We start from the raw sequence: 16,735 nt of genomic DNA, 5'->3' as shown, positions 1-16,735 counted from the left end.
TAATCATATAATTTCTGAACAAAGACGTTTATTTCTTCATTTTATTTGTTTTTCTTTTTTTTAAATTTTTTTACAAATAGTTGACATGCAATGCTACATTAATTTTTATTTCTTCATATCCAATCTATATGTCTTCTCTTTCCTTTTCTTGTCTTATTGCACTGGTGAAATAGTAAAAGCAGGCATCGTTTGTTCTGTACTTGATCTTATGGGCAAGTATTCAATATTTCACCATTGAGAATGATATTAGCTTTAGGTTTTTCATGGTTGGCCTTTATCATATTGGGGAGTTTTCTTTCTAATCCTAGTTTACTGGTGGTTTTTATCATATGTGTTTTGTCAAACACTCATGTATCTATTGAAATGATCATACGATTTTTCATTTTACTATGTTAATATAGTGAATTGGATTGGGATAAATCCCTCTTAATCATGGTGTATCATGCTTGTAATATACTATCTTTTTAATTAGGTTGTTTGTCCTGAAAATGTGAAAGACAAACAAATGCTGCATAATGAGAATAGGCTTTAGCGAACTCAGTGACTCCATCAAGTATAATAACATTTGCATTATAGGAACCCCAGAAGAAGAGAAGGGGGGGCCGAAAATATATTTGAAGAAATAATAGCTGGAAAATTCCCAAATCTGGGGAAGGAAAGAGAGATCCAGAATCAGGAGGTACAAAGATTTCCCCCCTCCAAATTCAGTGCAAGTAGGTCATCACCATGACACATAGTAATTAAATGGGAAAAAATAGTAATAAAGAATTCTAAATGTTGCAAGAGAAAAGAAGAAGGCTGCATACAAAGAAAAACCCATAAGCCTGTCAGAGGATTTTTCAGCAGAAAAAGAACAACAAAGGAAGCCCAAAGCCAGCAGACGAACGGAAACAATAAAGATGAGAGCAGAAATAAATGACATAGAAACAAAAAAAAAAAATAGATCAATGAAAGCAGGACGTGGTTCTTTGAAAAAAATTAATAAAATTAAAAACCCATAGCCAGACTTATCAAAAAAAGACCCAAATAAATAAAATCACAAATGAGAGAAGAAAGATCACAACCAACACCACAGAAATGCAATTTTAAGAGAATATATGAACAATTATATACCAATAAGCTGGGCAGTCTGGAAGAAATGGATAAATTCCTAGAAACCAATAAATTACCAAAACTGAAAAATGAAGAAATATAAAACTTGAACAGACTGATAACCAGCAAAGAAATTGAATCACTGATCAGAAATCTCCCAATAAACAAGTCCAGGGCCAGATGGCTTCCCAGGAGAATTCTACTAAACATTTATTTTTTAAGATTTTGTTTGTTTATTTGTCAGAGAGAGAGAGCACAAGCAGGGGAGCGACAGGCAGAGGGAGAAGCAGACTCCCTATTGAGAAGGAGCCTGATGAAGGACTCAATCCTAGGACACTGGGATCATGACCTGAGCAGAAGGCAGACATTTAACTGACTGAGCTACCCAGGCGTCCCTGTACTAAACATTTAAAGAAGACATAATACCTATTTTTCTCAAACTGTTCCAAAAAATAGAAATAGAAGGAAAACTTCCAAGATCATTCTATGAGGCCAGCATTATCTTGATTCCAAAACCAAAGATGCCACTAAGAAAGAGAACTACATAGAAAGTGTAGATTGCTCTGGGTAGCATAGACATTTTAACTATGTTTATTCTTCCAATCCATGAGCATGGAATATTTTTCCATCTTTTGGTGTCTTCCTCAGTGTCTTTCAAGAGTGATTTGTAGTTTCTAGAATATAGATCCTTTACCTCTCTGGTTAAGTTAATTCTGAGATAACGTATGATTTTTGGTGCTATTGTAAATGGAATGGATTCCCTAATTTCTCTTTCTTCAGTCTCATTGTTCGTGTATAGAAATGCAACTGATTTCTGAGAATTGATTTTGTATCCCACCACATTACTGAGTTGCTCTATAACTTCTAGTATTTCGGGGGTGGAGTCTTTTGGGTTTTCCATATAGAATATCATGTCATTTGCGAAGAGAGACAGTTTGGCGTCTTCTTTGCCAATTTGAATACCTTTTATCCCTTTTTGTTGTCTGATTGCTGTTGCAAGGACTTCTAGTACTATGTTGAATAATAATGGCGAGAGTGGGCATCCTTGTCGTGTTCCTGATCTTAAGGGAAAGGCTTCCAGGTTTTCCCCATTGAGAACGATATTCGCTGTAGGCTTATAGATGGTTTTTATGAAATTGAGGAATGTACCCTCTATCCCTACACTCTGAAGGGTTTTAATCAGGAAAGGATGCTGTATTTTGTCAAATGCTTTTTCTGCATCAGTTGAGAGGATCATATGGTTCTTGACACTTTTCTTGTTAAAATGTCTATGCTACCCAAAGCAATCTACACTTTCAATGCCATTCTGATCAAAATACCAATGACATTCTTCAAAGAACTGGAACAAACAGCCCTTAAATTTGTGTGGAAACAGAAAAGGTGCCGAATCGCCAAGGAATTGTTGAAGAGGAAAAACAAAGCTGGGGGCATCACGTTGCCGGACTTCAAGTTGGACTACAAAGCTTTGATCACAAAGACAGCATGGTACTGGCACAAAAACAGACACATAGACCAATGAGACAGAATAGAGAACCCAGAAATGGACCCTCAGCTCTTTGGGCAACTAATCTTTGAGAAAACAGGGAAAAACCTCCAGTGGAAAAAAGTCTCTTCAATGAACGGTGCTGGGAAAATTAGACAGTTACATGCAAAAGAATGAAACTTGACCACTCTCTCACACCATACACAAAGATAAACTCTAAATGGATGAAAGACCTCGATGTGAGACAGGAATCCATCAAAATCCTAGAGAAGAACATAGGCTGCAACCTCTTTGACCTCAGCAACAGCAACTTTTTTCATGACACATCTCCAAAGGCAAGAGAAAGAAAAGAAAAAATGAACTTGTGGGACTTCATCAAGATCAAAAGCTTCTGCACAGCCAAGGAAACAGTCAAATAAACTAAGAGGCAGCCCATGGAATGGGAGAAGATATTTCCAAATGTCACTACAGATAAAAGACTGGTATCCAAGATCTACAAAGAACTTCTCAAGCTCAATACACGGGAAACAAATAATCAAATCAAAAAATGGGCAGAAGAAGGGCAGAGTTAAGATGGCGGAGGAGTAGGGGACCCCTTTTTCAGCTGGTCCCCTGAGTCGAGCTGGATAGGTACCAGACCAGCCTAAATAACCATGGAATCAGCCTGAGACGCAGGAAGATACATCTGGATCTCTACAAATGAACATCTCCAGCGCTGAGTATTGAGGTACGAAGAGGGGAGCCCTGAAACCACGCACAGATATCGGAAGATAAACGGAAGGGGGAGGGAGCCGCCGCATTCGGGCACCGGGAAGTGGCAGCCACCTGCACGGGGGAGCGGGTGGACTCAGGGAAGGCACCCGCAAGAGAGTGGACTGAGACCGGTGAGCCGGGAGCGCGCACCACCAGGCATCTCGCGGAACACCAGAATCCCGGTGTGCTCACAGGATCCAGACTGAGACCGGGGGCTCCCGGAGAGCGCGGGGCGGCTGGCGGCTGGCGGGCCACCTGCACTGGGGAGCGGGTGGACTCGCGGTTGGCACCCGCGAAACAGCAGACTGAGACCCTGAACCGGGTGCACTCGCCACCAGGCTTCTCACGGAACACCAGAATCCTGGTGTGGTCACCGGGCATAGACTGAGACCAGGAGATCCGGGAGCGCGCGGGGCGGCTGGCGGCATTAGAAACACAAAGGACAGAGCCGCGCCGGCCCTGGAAGTGAGGGCAGGGACATCGGGTGTGGGGCGCACATCCCGGGATGCTGTTGGTTGAGCAGCACCAACAGAAACAGAGTTAAAGTGGCCGGAACATCAGTGGAGAACGGGCCGCAATCCCTCTGTTCTGTGACAATTCAGCTTCTGCTGCTCTGACTCTCAGAAGAGGCATAGCAGACCACCAGGGAAAGCCTCCAGAGAACAAAAGCCTGGAAATACCGGCTCACAGCGTGCCCATCCCCATCCCCCCTCGCGGGGGACACGGAGACTCTACGCAAACAGGGTTGCCTGAGTTTCGGTGTAGCAGGCCCCTCCCCCAGAACACAGAAGGCAGGCTGAAAAATCAGGAAGCCCACAACGCAGGGCACCTGGGTGGTGCAGTCATTGAGCGCCTGTCTTCCGCTTAGGGCGTGATCCCGGCATTCCGGAAAGGTGTCCCTCATCGGGCTCCTCCGCTGGGAGCCTGCTTCTTCCTCTCCCACTCCCCTGCTTCTGTTCCCGTTCTTGCTGACTGTCTCTCTCTCTCTCAGATAAATAAATAAAATCTTTAAAGAAGAAGCCCACATCCCTAAGATCCCTATAAAACAAGGGGCACGGCCTGGGACCCAGTCAATAATTTGGGCTCTGGACAACCCCGCAACCTCTCCTCATCAGAATGACAAGAAGGAGAAGCCCCCCCCCAGCAAAGAAAAGACAGTGAGTCTGTGGCCTCTGCCATAGAAATAATGGATATGGATATAACCAAATTATCAGAAATGAAATTCAGAGTAACGATGGTCAAAATGGTGAGTAGAATTGAAAAAAGTATTAACGAAAAGGTTACTGAGAATATAGAATCCCTAAGGACAGAAATGAGAGCGAATCTGACAGAAATTAAAAATTCTATGAGCCAAATGCAGGCAAAACTAGAGGCTCTGAAGGCCAGGGTCACAGAAGCAGAGGAAAGGGTTAGTGAATTGGAGGATGGGTTAATAGAGGAAAAAATGAAAATAGAAGATGGTCTTAAAAAAATCCACGCCAATGAATGTAGGTTATGGGAGATCACTGACTCAATGAAACGATCCAGTGTTAGAATCATCGGCATCCCCGAAGGGGTGGAGAAAAACAGAGGTCTAGAAGAGATATTTGAACAAATTGTAGCTGAAAACTTCCCTAATCTAGCAAGGGAAACAAACATTCCTGTCCAAGAGGCAGAGAGGACCCCTCCCAAGCTCAACCACAACAAACCTACGCCACGTCACGTCATAGTGCAATTCGCGAATATTAGATCCAAGGATACAGTATTGAAAGCGGCTAGGGCAAAGAAATTTCTCACGTACCAAGGCACAGGCATCAGAATTACGTCAGACCTGTCTACACAGACCTGGTATGAGAGAAAGGGTTGGGGGAGCATATTTAAAGCTCTTTCAGAGAAAAACATGCAGCCAAGGATCCTATATCCAGCAAGGCTGTCATTCAGAATTGATGGAGAAATAAAGACATTTCAGAATCGCCAGTCACTAACCAATTTCATAACCACGATACCAGCCCTACAGGAGATATTACGGGGGGTTCTATAAAAGTAAAAAGGCCCCAAGAGTGATACAGAACAGAAAGTCACAGCCAATACAAACAAAGACTTTACTGGCAACATGGCATCATTAAAATCATATCTCTCAGTACTCAGCCTTAATGTTAATGGCTTAAATTCTCCCATAAAGCACCACAGGGTTGCAGATTGGATAAAAAGAAATGACCCATCCATTTGCTTTCTACAAGAGACTCATTTCGAACCCAAAGATGCATTCAGACTGAGAGTAAGGGGATGGAGTACCATCTTTCACTCAAATGGACCTCAAAGGAAAGCTGGTGTAGCAATTCTCATATCAGATACATTGGATTTTAAACTACAGACTATAGTTAGAGACGCAGAAGGGCACTATATTATTCTTAAAGGATGTATTCAACAACTGGATATGACAATTATAAATATATATGCCCCCAACAGGGGAGCAGCAAGATACACAAGCCAACTCTTAACCAGAATAAAGAGACATATAAATAAAAATACATTAATAGTAGGGGACCTCAACATTCCACTCTCAGAAATAGACAGAACACCCTGGCAAAAACTAAGCAAAGAATCAAAGGCTTTGAATGCCATATTCGACGAGTTGGACCTCATAGATATATATAGAACACTACACCCCAGAACCAAAGAATACTCATTCTATTCTAATGCCCATGGAACATTCTCAAGAATAGACCATGTTCTGGGACACAAAACAGGTCTCAACCGATACCAAAAGATCAAAATTATCCCCTGCATATTCTCAGACCACAACACTCTGAAATTGGAACTCAACCACAAGGAAAAATTTGGAAGAAACTCAAACAGTTGGAGACTAAGAAACATCCTGCTCAGGAATGACTTGATAAACCAGGAAATCAAAAATCAAATTAAACAATTTATGGAGACCAATGAGAATGAAAATACAACTGTCCAAAACCTATGGGATACTGCAAAGGCAGTCCTAAGGGGGAAATACATAGCCATCCAAGCCTCACTCAAAAGAATAGAAAAATCTAAAATGCAGTTTTTATATTCTCACCTCAAGAAGCTTGAACAGCAACAGAGAGACAGGCCTAATCCACACACGAGGAAGCAGTTGACCAAAATTAGAGCTTAAATCAATCAAGCAGAAACCAAAAGTACAGTAGAGCTGATCAACAGGACTAGAAGCTGGTTCTTGGAGAGAATCAATAAAATTGACAGACCACTGGCAACACTAATCCAAAAGAAAAGAGAAAGGACCCAGATTATTAAAATTATGAATGAAAAAGGAGAGGTCATGACGAACACCATTGAAATTGGAAGGATTATTAGAAATTTTTATCAACAGCTATATGCCAATAAACTAAGCAATCTGGAAGAGATGGAATCCTTCCTGGAAACCTATAAACTACCAAGATTGAAACAGGAAGAAATTGATTTCTTAAACAGGCCAATTAATTATGAAGAAATTGAGTCAGTGATAAACAACCTTCCAAATAACAAAACTCCGGGCCCGGACGGTTTTCCTGGGGAATTCTACCAAACATTCAAAGAAGAAATAATACCTATTCTCCTAAAGCTATTTCAAAAAATAGAAACAGAAGGAAAGCTACCAAACTCATTCTATGAGGCCAATATTACCTTGATCCCCAAACCAGGCAAAGACCCCCTCAAAAAGGAGAATTACAAACCGATTTCCCTAATGAATATGGACGCCAAAATCCTCAACAAGATACTTGCTAATAGAATCCAACAGTTCATTAAAAGGATTATCCATCACGATCAAGTGGGATTCATACCTGAGATGCAAGCGTGGTTCAATATTCGCAAATCAATCAGCGTGATACATCATATCAACAAGAAAAGACTCAGGAACCATATGATCCTCTCAATTGATGCCGAAAAAGCATTTGATAAAATACAGCATCCTTTCCTGATTAAAACCCTTCAGAGTGTAGGAATAGAAGGTATATTTCTCAATCTCATAAAAGCCATCTATGAAAAGCGTACTGCAAATATTATTCTCATTGGGGAAAGGCTGGAAGCCTTTCCCTTAAGATCAGGAACTCGACAAGAATGCCCACTCTCGCCCCTATTATTCAACATAGTAATAGAAGTCCTTGCAACAGCAATCAGACGACAAAAAGGGATCAAAGGTATTCAAATCGGCAAAGAAGAAGTCAAAATGTCTCTCTTTGCCGATGACATGATACTCTATATGGAAAACCCAAAAGAAGCCACTCCCAAACTATTAGAAGTTATAGAGCAATTCAGTAACATGGCGGGATACAAAATCAATGCTCAGAAATCAGTTGCATTTCTGTACACGAATACCAGAGACCGAAGAAAGAGAAATTAGGGAATCCATCCCATTTACAATAGCACCAAAAACCATACGTTACCTTGGAATTAACTTAACCAGAGACATAAAGGACCTATATTCTAGAAACTATAAATCACTCTTGAAAGACATTGAGGAAGACACAAAAAGATGGAAAAATATTCCATGCTCATGGATCGGAAGAATTAACATAGTTAAAATGTCCATGCTACCCAGAGCAATCTACACTTTCAATGCTATCCTGATCAAAATACCGAGGACGTTTTTCAAAGAATTGGAACAAATAGTCCTTAAATTTGTATGATAACAGAAAAGGCCCCGAATCTTCGAGGAACTGTTGAAAAGGAAAAACAAAGCTGGGGGCATCACAATGCCGGATTTCGAGCTGTACTACAAAGCTGTGATCACAAAGACAGCATGGTACTGGCACAAAAACAGACACATAGACCAATGGAACAGAATAGAGAGCCCAGAAATTGACCCTTGTCTCTTTGGGCAACTAATCTTTGATAAAGCAGGAAAAAACATCCGGTGGGAAAAAGACAGTCTCTTCAATAAATGGTGCTGGGAAAATTGGACAGCTACATGCAAAAGAATGAAACTTGACCACTCTCTCACACCATACACAAAAATAAACTCCAAATGGATGAAAGACCTCAATGTGAGCCAGGAATCCATCAAAATTCTAGGGGAGAACATAGGCAGCAACCTCTACGACATCAGCCAAAGCAACCTTTTTCATGAGACATCCCCAAAGGCAAGAGAAACAAAAGATAAAATGAATTTATGGGACTTCATCAAGATTAAAAGTTTCTGCACAGCCAAGGAAACAGTCAGAAAAACTAAGAGGCAGCTCACGGAATGGGAGAAGATATTTGCAAATGACACTACAGATAAACGACTGGTATCCAAGATCTACAAAGAACTTCTCAAACTCAATACACGAGAAACAAATAAATCAAAAAATGGGCAGAAGATATGAACAGACACTTTTCCAATGAAGACATACAAATGGCTAACAGACACATGAAAAAATGTTCAAAATCATTAGCCATCAAGGAAATTCAAATCAAAACCACACTGAGATACCACCTTACGCCAGTTAGAATGGCAAAAATAGACAAGGCAAGAAACAACAATTGTTGGAGAGGATGTGGAGACAGGGGATCCCTCCTACATTGTTGGTGGGAATGCAAGTTGGTACAACCACTCTGGAAAACGGTGTGGAGGTCCCTTAAAAAGTTAAAAATTGAGCTACCCTATGATCCAGCCATTGCACTACTGGGTTTTTACCGCAAAGATACAGACGTAATAAATAGAAGGGCCATATGCACCCCAATGTTCATAGCAGCAATGTCCACAATAGCTAAATCGTGGATGGAGCCGAGATGCCCTTCAACAGATGACTGGATTAAGAAGTTGTGGTCCATATATACAATGGAATATTACTCAGCTATCAGAAAGAACGAGTTCTCAACATTTGCTACAACATGGACGGCACTGGAGGAGATAATGCTAAGTGAAATAAGTCAAGCAGAGAAAGACAATTATCATACGATTTCTCTCATCTATGGAACATAAGAACTAGGATGATCGGTAGGGGAAGAAAGGGATAAAGAAAGGGGGTAATCAAAAGGGGGAATGAAACATGAGAGACTATGGACTATGAGAAACAAACTGAGGGCCTCAGAGAGGAAGGGGTTGGGGGAATGGGATAGACCGGTGATAGGTAGTAAGGAGGGTACGTATTGCATGGTGCACTGGGTGTTATACACAACTAATGAATCATCGAGCCTTACATTGGAAACCGGGGATGTACTGTATGGTGACTAACATAATATAATAAAAAATCATTATAAAAAAAATGGGCAGAAGATATGAACAGACACTTTCCAATGAAGACATACAAATGGCTAACAGACACATGAAAAAATGTTCAAAATCATTAGCCATCAGGGAATTTCAAATGAAAACCACATTGAGATACCTCCTTACGCCAGTTTGAATGGCAAAAATTGACAAGGCAGGAAACAACAAATTTTGGAGAGGATGTGGAGAAAGGTGATCCCTCTTACATTGTTGGTGGGAATGCAAGCTGGTACAGCCACTTTGGGAAACAGTGTGGAAGTTCATCAAAAAGTTAAAAAATATCCAATGGGAAAAAGACAATCTCTTTAACAAATGCTCTTAGGAAAGTGTGCCAACTACATGCAAAAGAATGAAACTAGAACGCTTTCTTACACCATAAACAAAAACAAATTTAACATGGATTAAAGACCTAAATGTGAGACATGAAACCATAAAAATCCTAGAAGGGAGCAGAGGCAGTAATGTCCCGGACATCAGCCATAGCAACATTTTTCTAGGTATGTCTCCTGAGGCAAGGGAAACCATGGCAAAAATCAACTATTGAGACTGTATCAAAATAAAAGTCTCTGCACAGCTAAGGAAACAGTCAACCTACCAAATGGGTGAAGGCATTTGCAAATGACATATCTGATAAAGGGTTAGTATCCAAATTATGTAAAAACACCAATACAACTTATCACCCCAAAGGCAAATAATCCATTTTAAAAATGGGCAGAATATACGAACAAGCATTCCTTCAAAGAAGATAAACAGATGGCCAATAGACAAATGAGAGGATACTCAATATCACTCATCATCAGGGAAATGCAAATCAAAACTACAATGAGATACCATCTCATCCCTATCAGAATGGCTAAAATAACACAAGAAACAACAGGTGCTGAAAAGCAACCCTCTTGCACTGTTGGTGGGAATGCAAACTGGTGCAGCCCCTGTGGAAGCAGTATGGAGGTTTCTCAACAAGTTAAAATTGAACTACCCTGTGATCAAATAATCACACTACCTGGTATTTTACCTCAAAATTCCAAAAACATTAATTCAAAAGGAAACATGCACCCCTACATTTATAGCAGCATTATTTACGATATCCAAAATGTGGAAGCTGTCCAGGTGTCCATCAATAGACAAATGGATAAAGAATATGTGGTGTATAACACATACATACACACACACTGGAATATTACCCATAAAAATAAGGAAATCTTGCCATTTGCAGAGACATGGATGGAGATGGAGGACACAATGCTAAGCAAAATAAGTCAGTCAGAGAAAGACAAATACCATGTGATTTTTCTCATATGTGAAATTTAAGAAACAAAACAAACGAGCAACGGAAAAAAAAAAGGAGAGAGACAAACCAAGGAACAGACTCTTACCTATAGAGAGCAAATTGATGGTTACCAGAGGAGAGGTGGGTGGGTGGATGGGTTAAATAGGTGGTGGGGATTAAAAAGTGCCCTTGTTGTGATGAGCACTGGGTGATGTATGGAATTGTTGAGTCACTGTATTGTATACCTGAAACTAACACTGCATGTTAACTAACTGAAATTAAAATAAAAACTTGAAAAAATAAAAAATAAAATCCAGTGCCAGAATTTTATTGCTGTAGTGTTTTTACTTATGTCAGGAGCATTGTTCTGTCATTACCCTTTTTTAATAGAATTTCACTACTATTCCTACTTATTTTTTCTATACAAGTGTTTACAGTTTGTCTACTTCCCAGATAATTCCTTTATTTTATTATTAAATTATGAATCAATTTAGGAAAGATTGACATTGTTACCATTTTGATATTCCTACATAAGGATAGGATCTGTTTTTTTCATTTCTCCAAAGCTTCTTTTTGGAATTCTCAGTAGACTTTTTTTTCTCTCCATTTTTCCTGTGCTCATAGCAAGATGGATTCTGGATATACTCCGAGTATTGTAACAACCACCTGGACGCTTGCATGGAACTCTCCAAACTAATGAAGGACAGCCGCTACCAGCACTTCTTTGAGGCCTGTCGCCTCTTGCAGCAGATGATTGACATTGCTATTGATGGTTTCCTTTTGACGCCAGTGCAGAAGATCTGCAAGTATCCCTTACAACTGGCTGAACTTCTCAAATATACTGCCCAGGATCATAGGTAAAGGATAGAGAGAAGCAGGAGTTAGGAGAGCTTCAACTACATGTTAGTCTTTATTAAGAATATATGTTCTTTAGCTTTTTCTGAGCTTCTGTTAACTTATCTGCACAATGGGATGATGGTATATTTTTGCTTACCTCGCAAGGTTATTGTGTATGTAAAGCAAAGGAATGCTTGTGAGAGTTTCTTATAAAGCTGGGAATCACTATGCACAAAAAAATCAGTATGCATCATCATTACTACACAACTTACACCCTGCCTTCAGGGAGCTTAGATGGATCTTTAGTCCTAAATTTAGCTAACTGAAATAATCCAGATGGAATAATTATTCAACTGTCTATTCTGCTCTGTTTGTTTGATAGATTCAATAGCCTAATAACAGCCTACATAACTTTTACTGACCTTAGATTTCTTCTGCAAGGCTATATCCCTCGTATTCTTTAGTCTTTTCCACCCTCCTCTGCCTCATCTCAACTGTACCTTCCCTTTAGACTCAGAACATGACTGGGATGTAAACAGACTTGAGACTTCTCCTGAAGTTTTTTTTTTCTTTTTTCTAATTTTCAGTATTTTTTAAGAAAACCAACCCAAAAATGACCCAGAAACTTATCTCTCTCTGAATGGAAATGATCTACCAGTAAATGAGCCTACCAGCAAGGTATATGCTGAGAGTCATCTCCAACAATGAGTAAACCACCCCCCACTCTTTCACATGCTTTACTTTATGACCTAGAGCCCTCAGCCTTTTTATAGCCATCTTTAATTTGTATTAAATCCCTGATCTTTGACATACTCAGCTCTCTTCCTGATTGAACCCTCCAAGAAGAAAGAAGAACTTTGTCCAATTTCCCTTAGCTTTCTGCCTAATTCTCATTAGGCCCACTTCCTATTCTCACTTGGCTCCATTGCCTGGTTTCTTTGGAGCTGACTCTCAGACCTAGCTGTGTAAGGCCATGTTTGTGGGCCAGTTGGTTTTGTTTATGCTAAGCTCAAGGCCAATCCCTGGGTTCATTTTTAAGTTGATGGTGTTTCTTTAGGAAATCATGGTCATGTGCTTCAGTTTCCGGAGCCTTGGACAAATTTCAGATTTGAATCCAAATGTGGTAACACCGGACTCTCCCTTTGTGTGAGAATACCACCAGTGGTAGCTCTGCCTGCCATGCCTTGTTGGCTATGAGAGAGGCAGGTAGTGAAGGACCTCCCAAAAGAGGACTCTGCTCCCTTCTCCCTGAGGCTGTTTACTAGCTGGGGGATGGTGGGCATACTCATTAGACATGAAATTTGGAGGTGACTAAATGTTATTTTAGAAGACTTAATATAGACCATTGCTAGAACTGAGTCCCAAGTTTTCTAAGGTTACAGTTTCTTGTGAGAGCTAATAAGACGCTGAAGAACTCCCACTAAAATTAGGATATTTTAAAAATAAAAATGGAAAATATTTATGGCACCTAAAATGGAAAGCCCTTAAAGGAAGGTCTTCTAGTCAGACGTCCTCATTTTATGGCTACAAAGACTGAGGCCCAAAAAGCAAGTCTATGTGGCAAAGTGTGGACAGTGGTCTGGGAACCTAGCTTTGTAAAGAGCCCTCCAGGTAATTTTCATGCCCAAAAAGTTTATGAGCCATTGTACTAGCCAGTCTGGAAGGCCTCTTCTAGTTCTGCCAGCCCATGATGTCATGAGCCTAAATGACCTCCACAGTTATACTTCAGGGTGCTAAGAAGTGATCATTATTGTACCAAAATCTCAGAGGAGCAACCTTCAGACCAATGGTTTTAAAACCAGTATATTCAAAGAGTGGTTCTCAAATGTTTTTATATTATAGCTCATCTCTCACCTACTCCTGAGTATCTGTTTCATGGAATCTAGCAGAGGGCTCTAAAAATCATACTTGTGGATTGATAATATTAATAAGTAAATTATATATTGCACAATTGTTTGAGTCCCAGAAAGACCATTTTCAAAGCACAGCCCAGAACTATGTGAGTTTCTTTTTTTTTTAAAGATTTCATTTATTTATTTGACAGAGAGAGAGACAGCCAGCGAGAGGGGGGAACAGAAGCAGGGGGAGTGGGAGAGGAAGAAGCAGGCTCCCAGCAGGGAGCCTGATGCGGGGCTCGATCCCAGGACTCTGGGATCACGCCCTGAGCCGAAGGCAGGCGCTTAAGGACTGAGCCACCCAGATGCCCCAACTATGTGAGTTTCTTAAGCCTCATTGAGTTCAGTGGGAGACAGTAAGGTAGGATATCTGCCTGGGATTTGCCATCCCTGTGGTCTTTCATGTTGTCATTGGAACCCCTGCCTTAAGGTCTTCTTGCCCTCTGGGTCCCTGGTCCCCTCTCTTTCTACCCACTGAGCTCCAGAGTGCTGAGAGAGTGGCTCAGGCATTGGCAGGATACAGGAATACCAGTCCTCCTTCAGGGTGACCTATTGGGCCCAGCACTATCCCCAGACCATGGGGCACTTCTTTTGGCAGGCCTCAGGGTGCTGTATTAAGATGACAGCTCCTGTGATGCATGTCATAGTAGCTTAGATCTGAAGTCACTTAGAGGCTGCTGCCAGCTTGAAGGAAAGTAGGTCTGAAATGCAAGCAGTCAGAATGGCCTCTAAAGGAAAAGATTAGATTGATGGAGAGTAATAAATGGATAATAATACTGCCTTTTCTTACAGAAGGGTGATGTGTCCCCACCCTGCCTTCCAACCTTTCTTAAGCTAACAGGAAGAAAGACTCTATAGAAGAGGGAGGTTAGCTGACATGTCTTGGTTCAGTAGATCTTATCCAGGGGCTGGGCCCAGACCTCATCTGAAGGGCTGGGGGCTCTGCGTAGGGTTTAGGTGAGACCACAACTGTTCAGTTCTTCTCTCACCCACTCCTAAAGCTAGTGGGGAAGGTTAAATATGGGGACCGTCCCCCTCTAACCATCGTAAGAAAGGCAGTCGGCTAAAAATGGTGAAGGTTGAATGACAGTATGGCACCGTGACCATAATGAACCCATGGCTGAGTAGTACACGGGGTCAGAGGTAATAGGCATTCTCATTCCAGTGCTGTCCAATGGAACTTTCTACAATAATGTAAACGTTTTGTATCTGTGCTGTCCACTGTAGTAGCCACTGGCCACATATGACTTGAGTACTGAGAAATGTAGCTGGTGCAACTGAAGTACTAATTTTTTAATTATATTTAATTTAATTTAATTTTTTTATTTTTTTATAAGAACTAGCAAGATCGGTAGGAGAAGAAAGGGATAAAGAAAGGGGGGTAATTAGAAGGGGGAATGAAGCATGAGACACCATGGACTCTGAGAAACAAACTGAGGGCTTCAGAGGGGAGGGGGGTGGGGGAATGGGATAGGCTGGTGATGGGTATTAAGGAGGGCACATATTGCATGGTGCACTGGGTGTTATACGCAACTAATGAATCATGGAACTGAACATCAAAAACCAGGGATGTACTGTATGGTGACTAACATAATAAAAAATATTATTATAAAAAATAATTATATTTAATTTTAAATAAATGTACCTAGTGGCTACCATATTGGACAGCATAACTTTATGCTTTAGTTCCCCAAAGTGGTTTAAGTCATTTTCCTGGTACCTTCAAACCAGAGAGAGGAATGGCATAGGAGATAGTAAATGGGCCCAAAGAACAGGGGCACTTATTTATGTCAGCAGCTTCTACACTGCACCTACCCCTTTTGTCATCACCCTACTGTGCTTCCAAATAGCAGGCTCAGATAGCCTTGCTAGGGAGAAACTTTGGTAGTCATACAGAGCCCAACAGATTGCCCATATGCTGGAGCAAGTAACTGTAAAAAGATAGAATATAACAAGAACAAATGTTAGAATGGCTAAAAAACAAGACAGGAAACAAATGTTGGTGAGGAAGTGGAGAAAGGGGAAACCTCTTTCACTGTTGGTGGGAATGCAAGCGGTACAGCCACTCTGGAAAACACGACATTAAAAACAGAGCTGCCCTACGACCCAGCAATTGCACTACTGGGTATTTACCCCAAAGATACAGATGTAGTGAAAAGAAGGGGCACCTGCACCCCAATGTTTATAGCAGCAATATCCACAATAGCCAAACTGTGGAAGGAGCTGAGATGTCCTTCAACAGATGAATAGATAAAGAAGTTGTGGTTCAGGGGCACCTGGGTGGCTCAGTCAGTTACGTGTCTGCCTTTGGCTCAGGTCATGATCCCAGGATCCTGGGGTTGAGCCCCACCGCGGGCTCTCTGCTCAGCAGGAGCCTGCTTCTCCCCCTCCCTGCCACTCCCCCTACTTGTACTGTCTGTCAAATAAATACACAAAATCTTGAAAAAGAGAAGTTGTGGTTCATATATACACTGGAATATTACTCAGCCATCAGAAAGGATGAATACCTCCCATTTACATCGACATGGATGGAACTGGAGGTTATTACGCTAAGTGAAATAAATCAGTCAGAGAAAGACAATTATCATATGGTTTCACTCATATGTGGAATATAAGGAATACTGCAGAGGGCCATAGGGGAAGGGAGGGAAAACTGAATGGGAGGAAATCAGAGAGGGAGACAAACCATGAGAGACCCTTGACTCCAGGAAACAAACTGAGGGTTGCAGAAAGGAGGTGGGTAGGGTGATGGTGTAACTGGGTGATAGGCATTAAGGAGGGAACATGATGTGATGAGCACTGGGTGTTATACATAACTAATGAATCATTAAAAACTATATTAAAAACTAATGATGGTGGCTAATTGGATTTTAAAAAAAGAACAAATGTAAGGTTTTGCAGTTCAGTCCAAGAAATCAAGAGGGAGACTTAGAGTTTGAGGACAGGCTTAGAGACATACAGCTTCTAGACAGCATATTTTTTTAAATGTTTTATTTATTTATTTCAGAAAGAGAGAGAAAGCAGGGGGAAGGGCAGAGGGAGAAGCAGACTCCCCGCTGAACAGGGAGCCCGATGTGGGGCTAGATCCCAGGACCCTGGGATCATGACCTGAGCTGAAGGCAGACATTTAACCACTGAGCCACCCAGGCACCCCTAGACAGCATATTTTAAAGAGACTTAGGAAGCATTAGTCAACCATG

General features: G+C 41.2%; 1 protein-coding gene across 12 annotated transcripts in view; it reads left to right on the top strand.

Moving 5' to 3' along the window:
• Positions 1-16,735, top strand: part of ARHGEF9 (Cdc42 guanine nucleotide exchange factor 9) — a 427,917-nt gene that overhangs the window by 359,890 nt on the left and 51,292 nt on the right. For all 12 annotated transcript variants that reach the window (XM_048213365.2, XM_057312109.1, XM_048213367.2 and 9 more), the window contains one exon: positions 11,428-11,660. In XM_048213365.2, coding sequence (XP_048069322.1) covers positions 11,428-11,660 — 233 coding nt within the window. The remainder of the gene's footprint in view (positions 1-11,427; positions 11,661-16,735) is intronic.

Source organism: Ursus arctos, chromosome X, assembly GCF_023065955.2.
Source record: "Ursus arctos isolate Adak ecotype North America chromosome X, UrsArc2.0, whole genome shotgun sequence".
Taxonomy (NCBI): domain Eukaryota; kingdom Metazoa; phylum Chordata; class Mammalia; order Carnivora; family Ursidae; genus Ursus; species Ursus arctos.
This window is presented reverse-complemented; position numbering and strand designations above follow the sequence as displayed.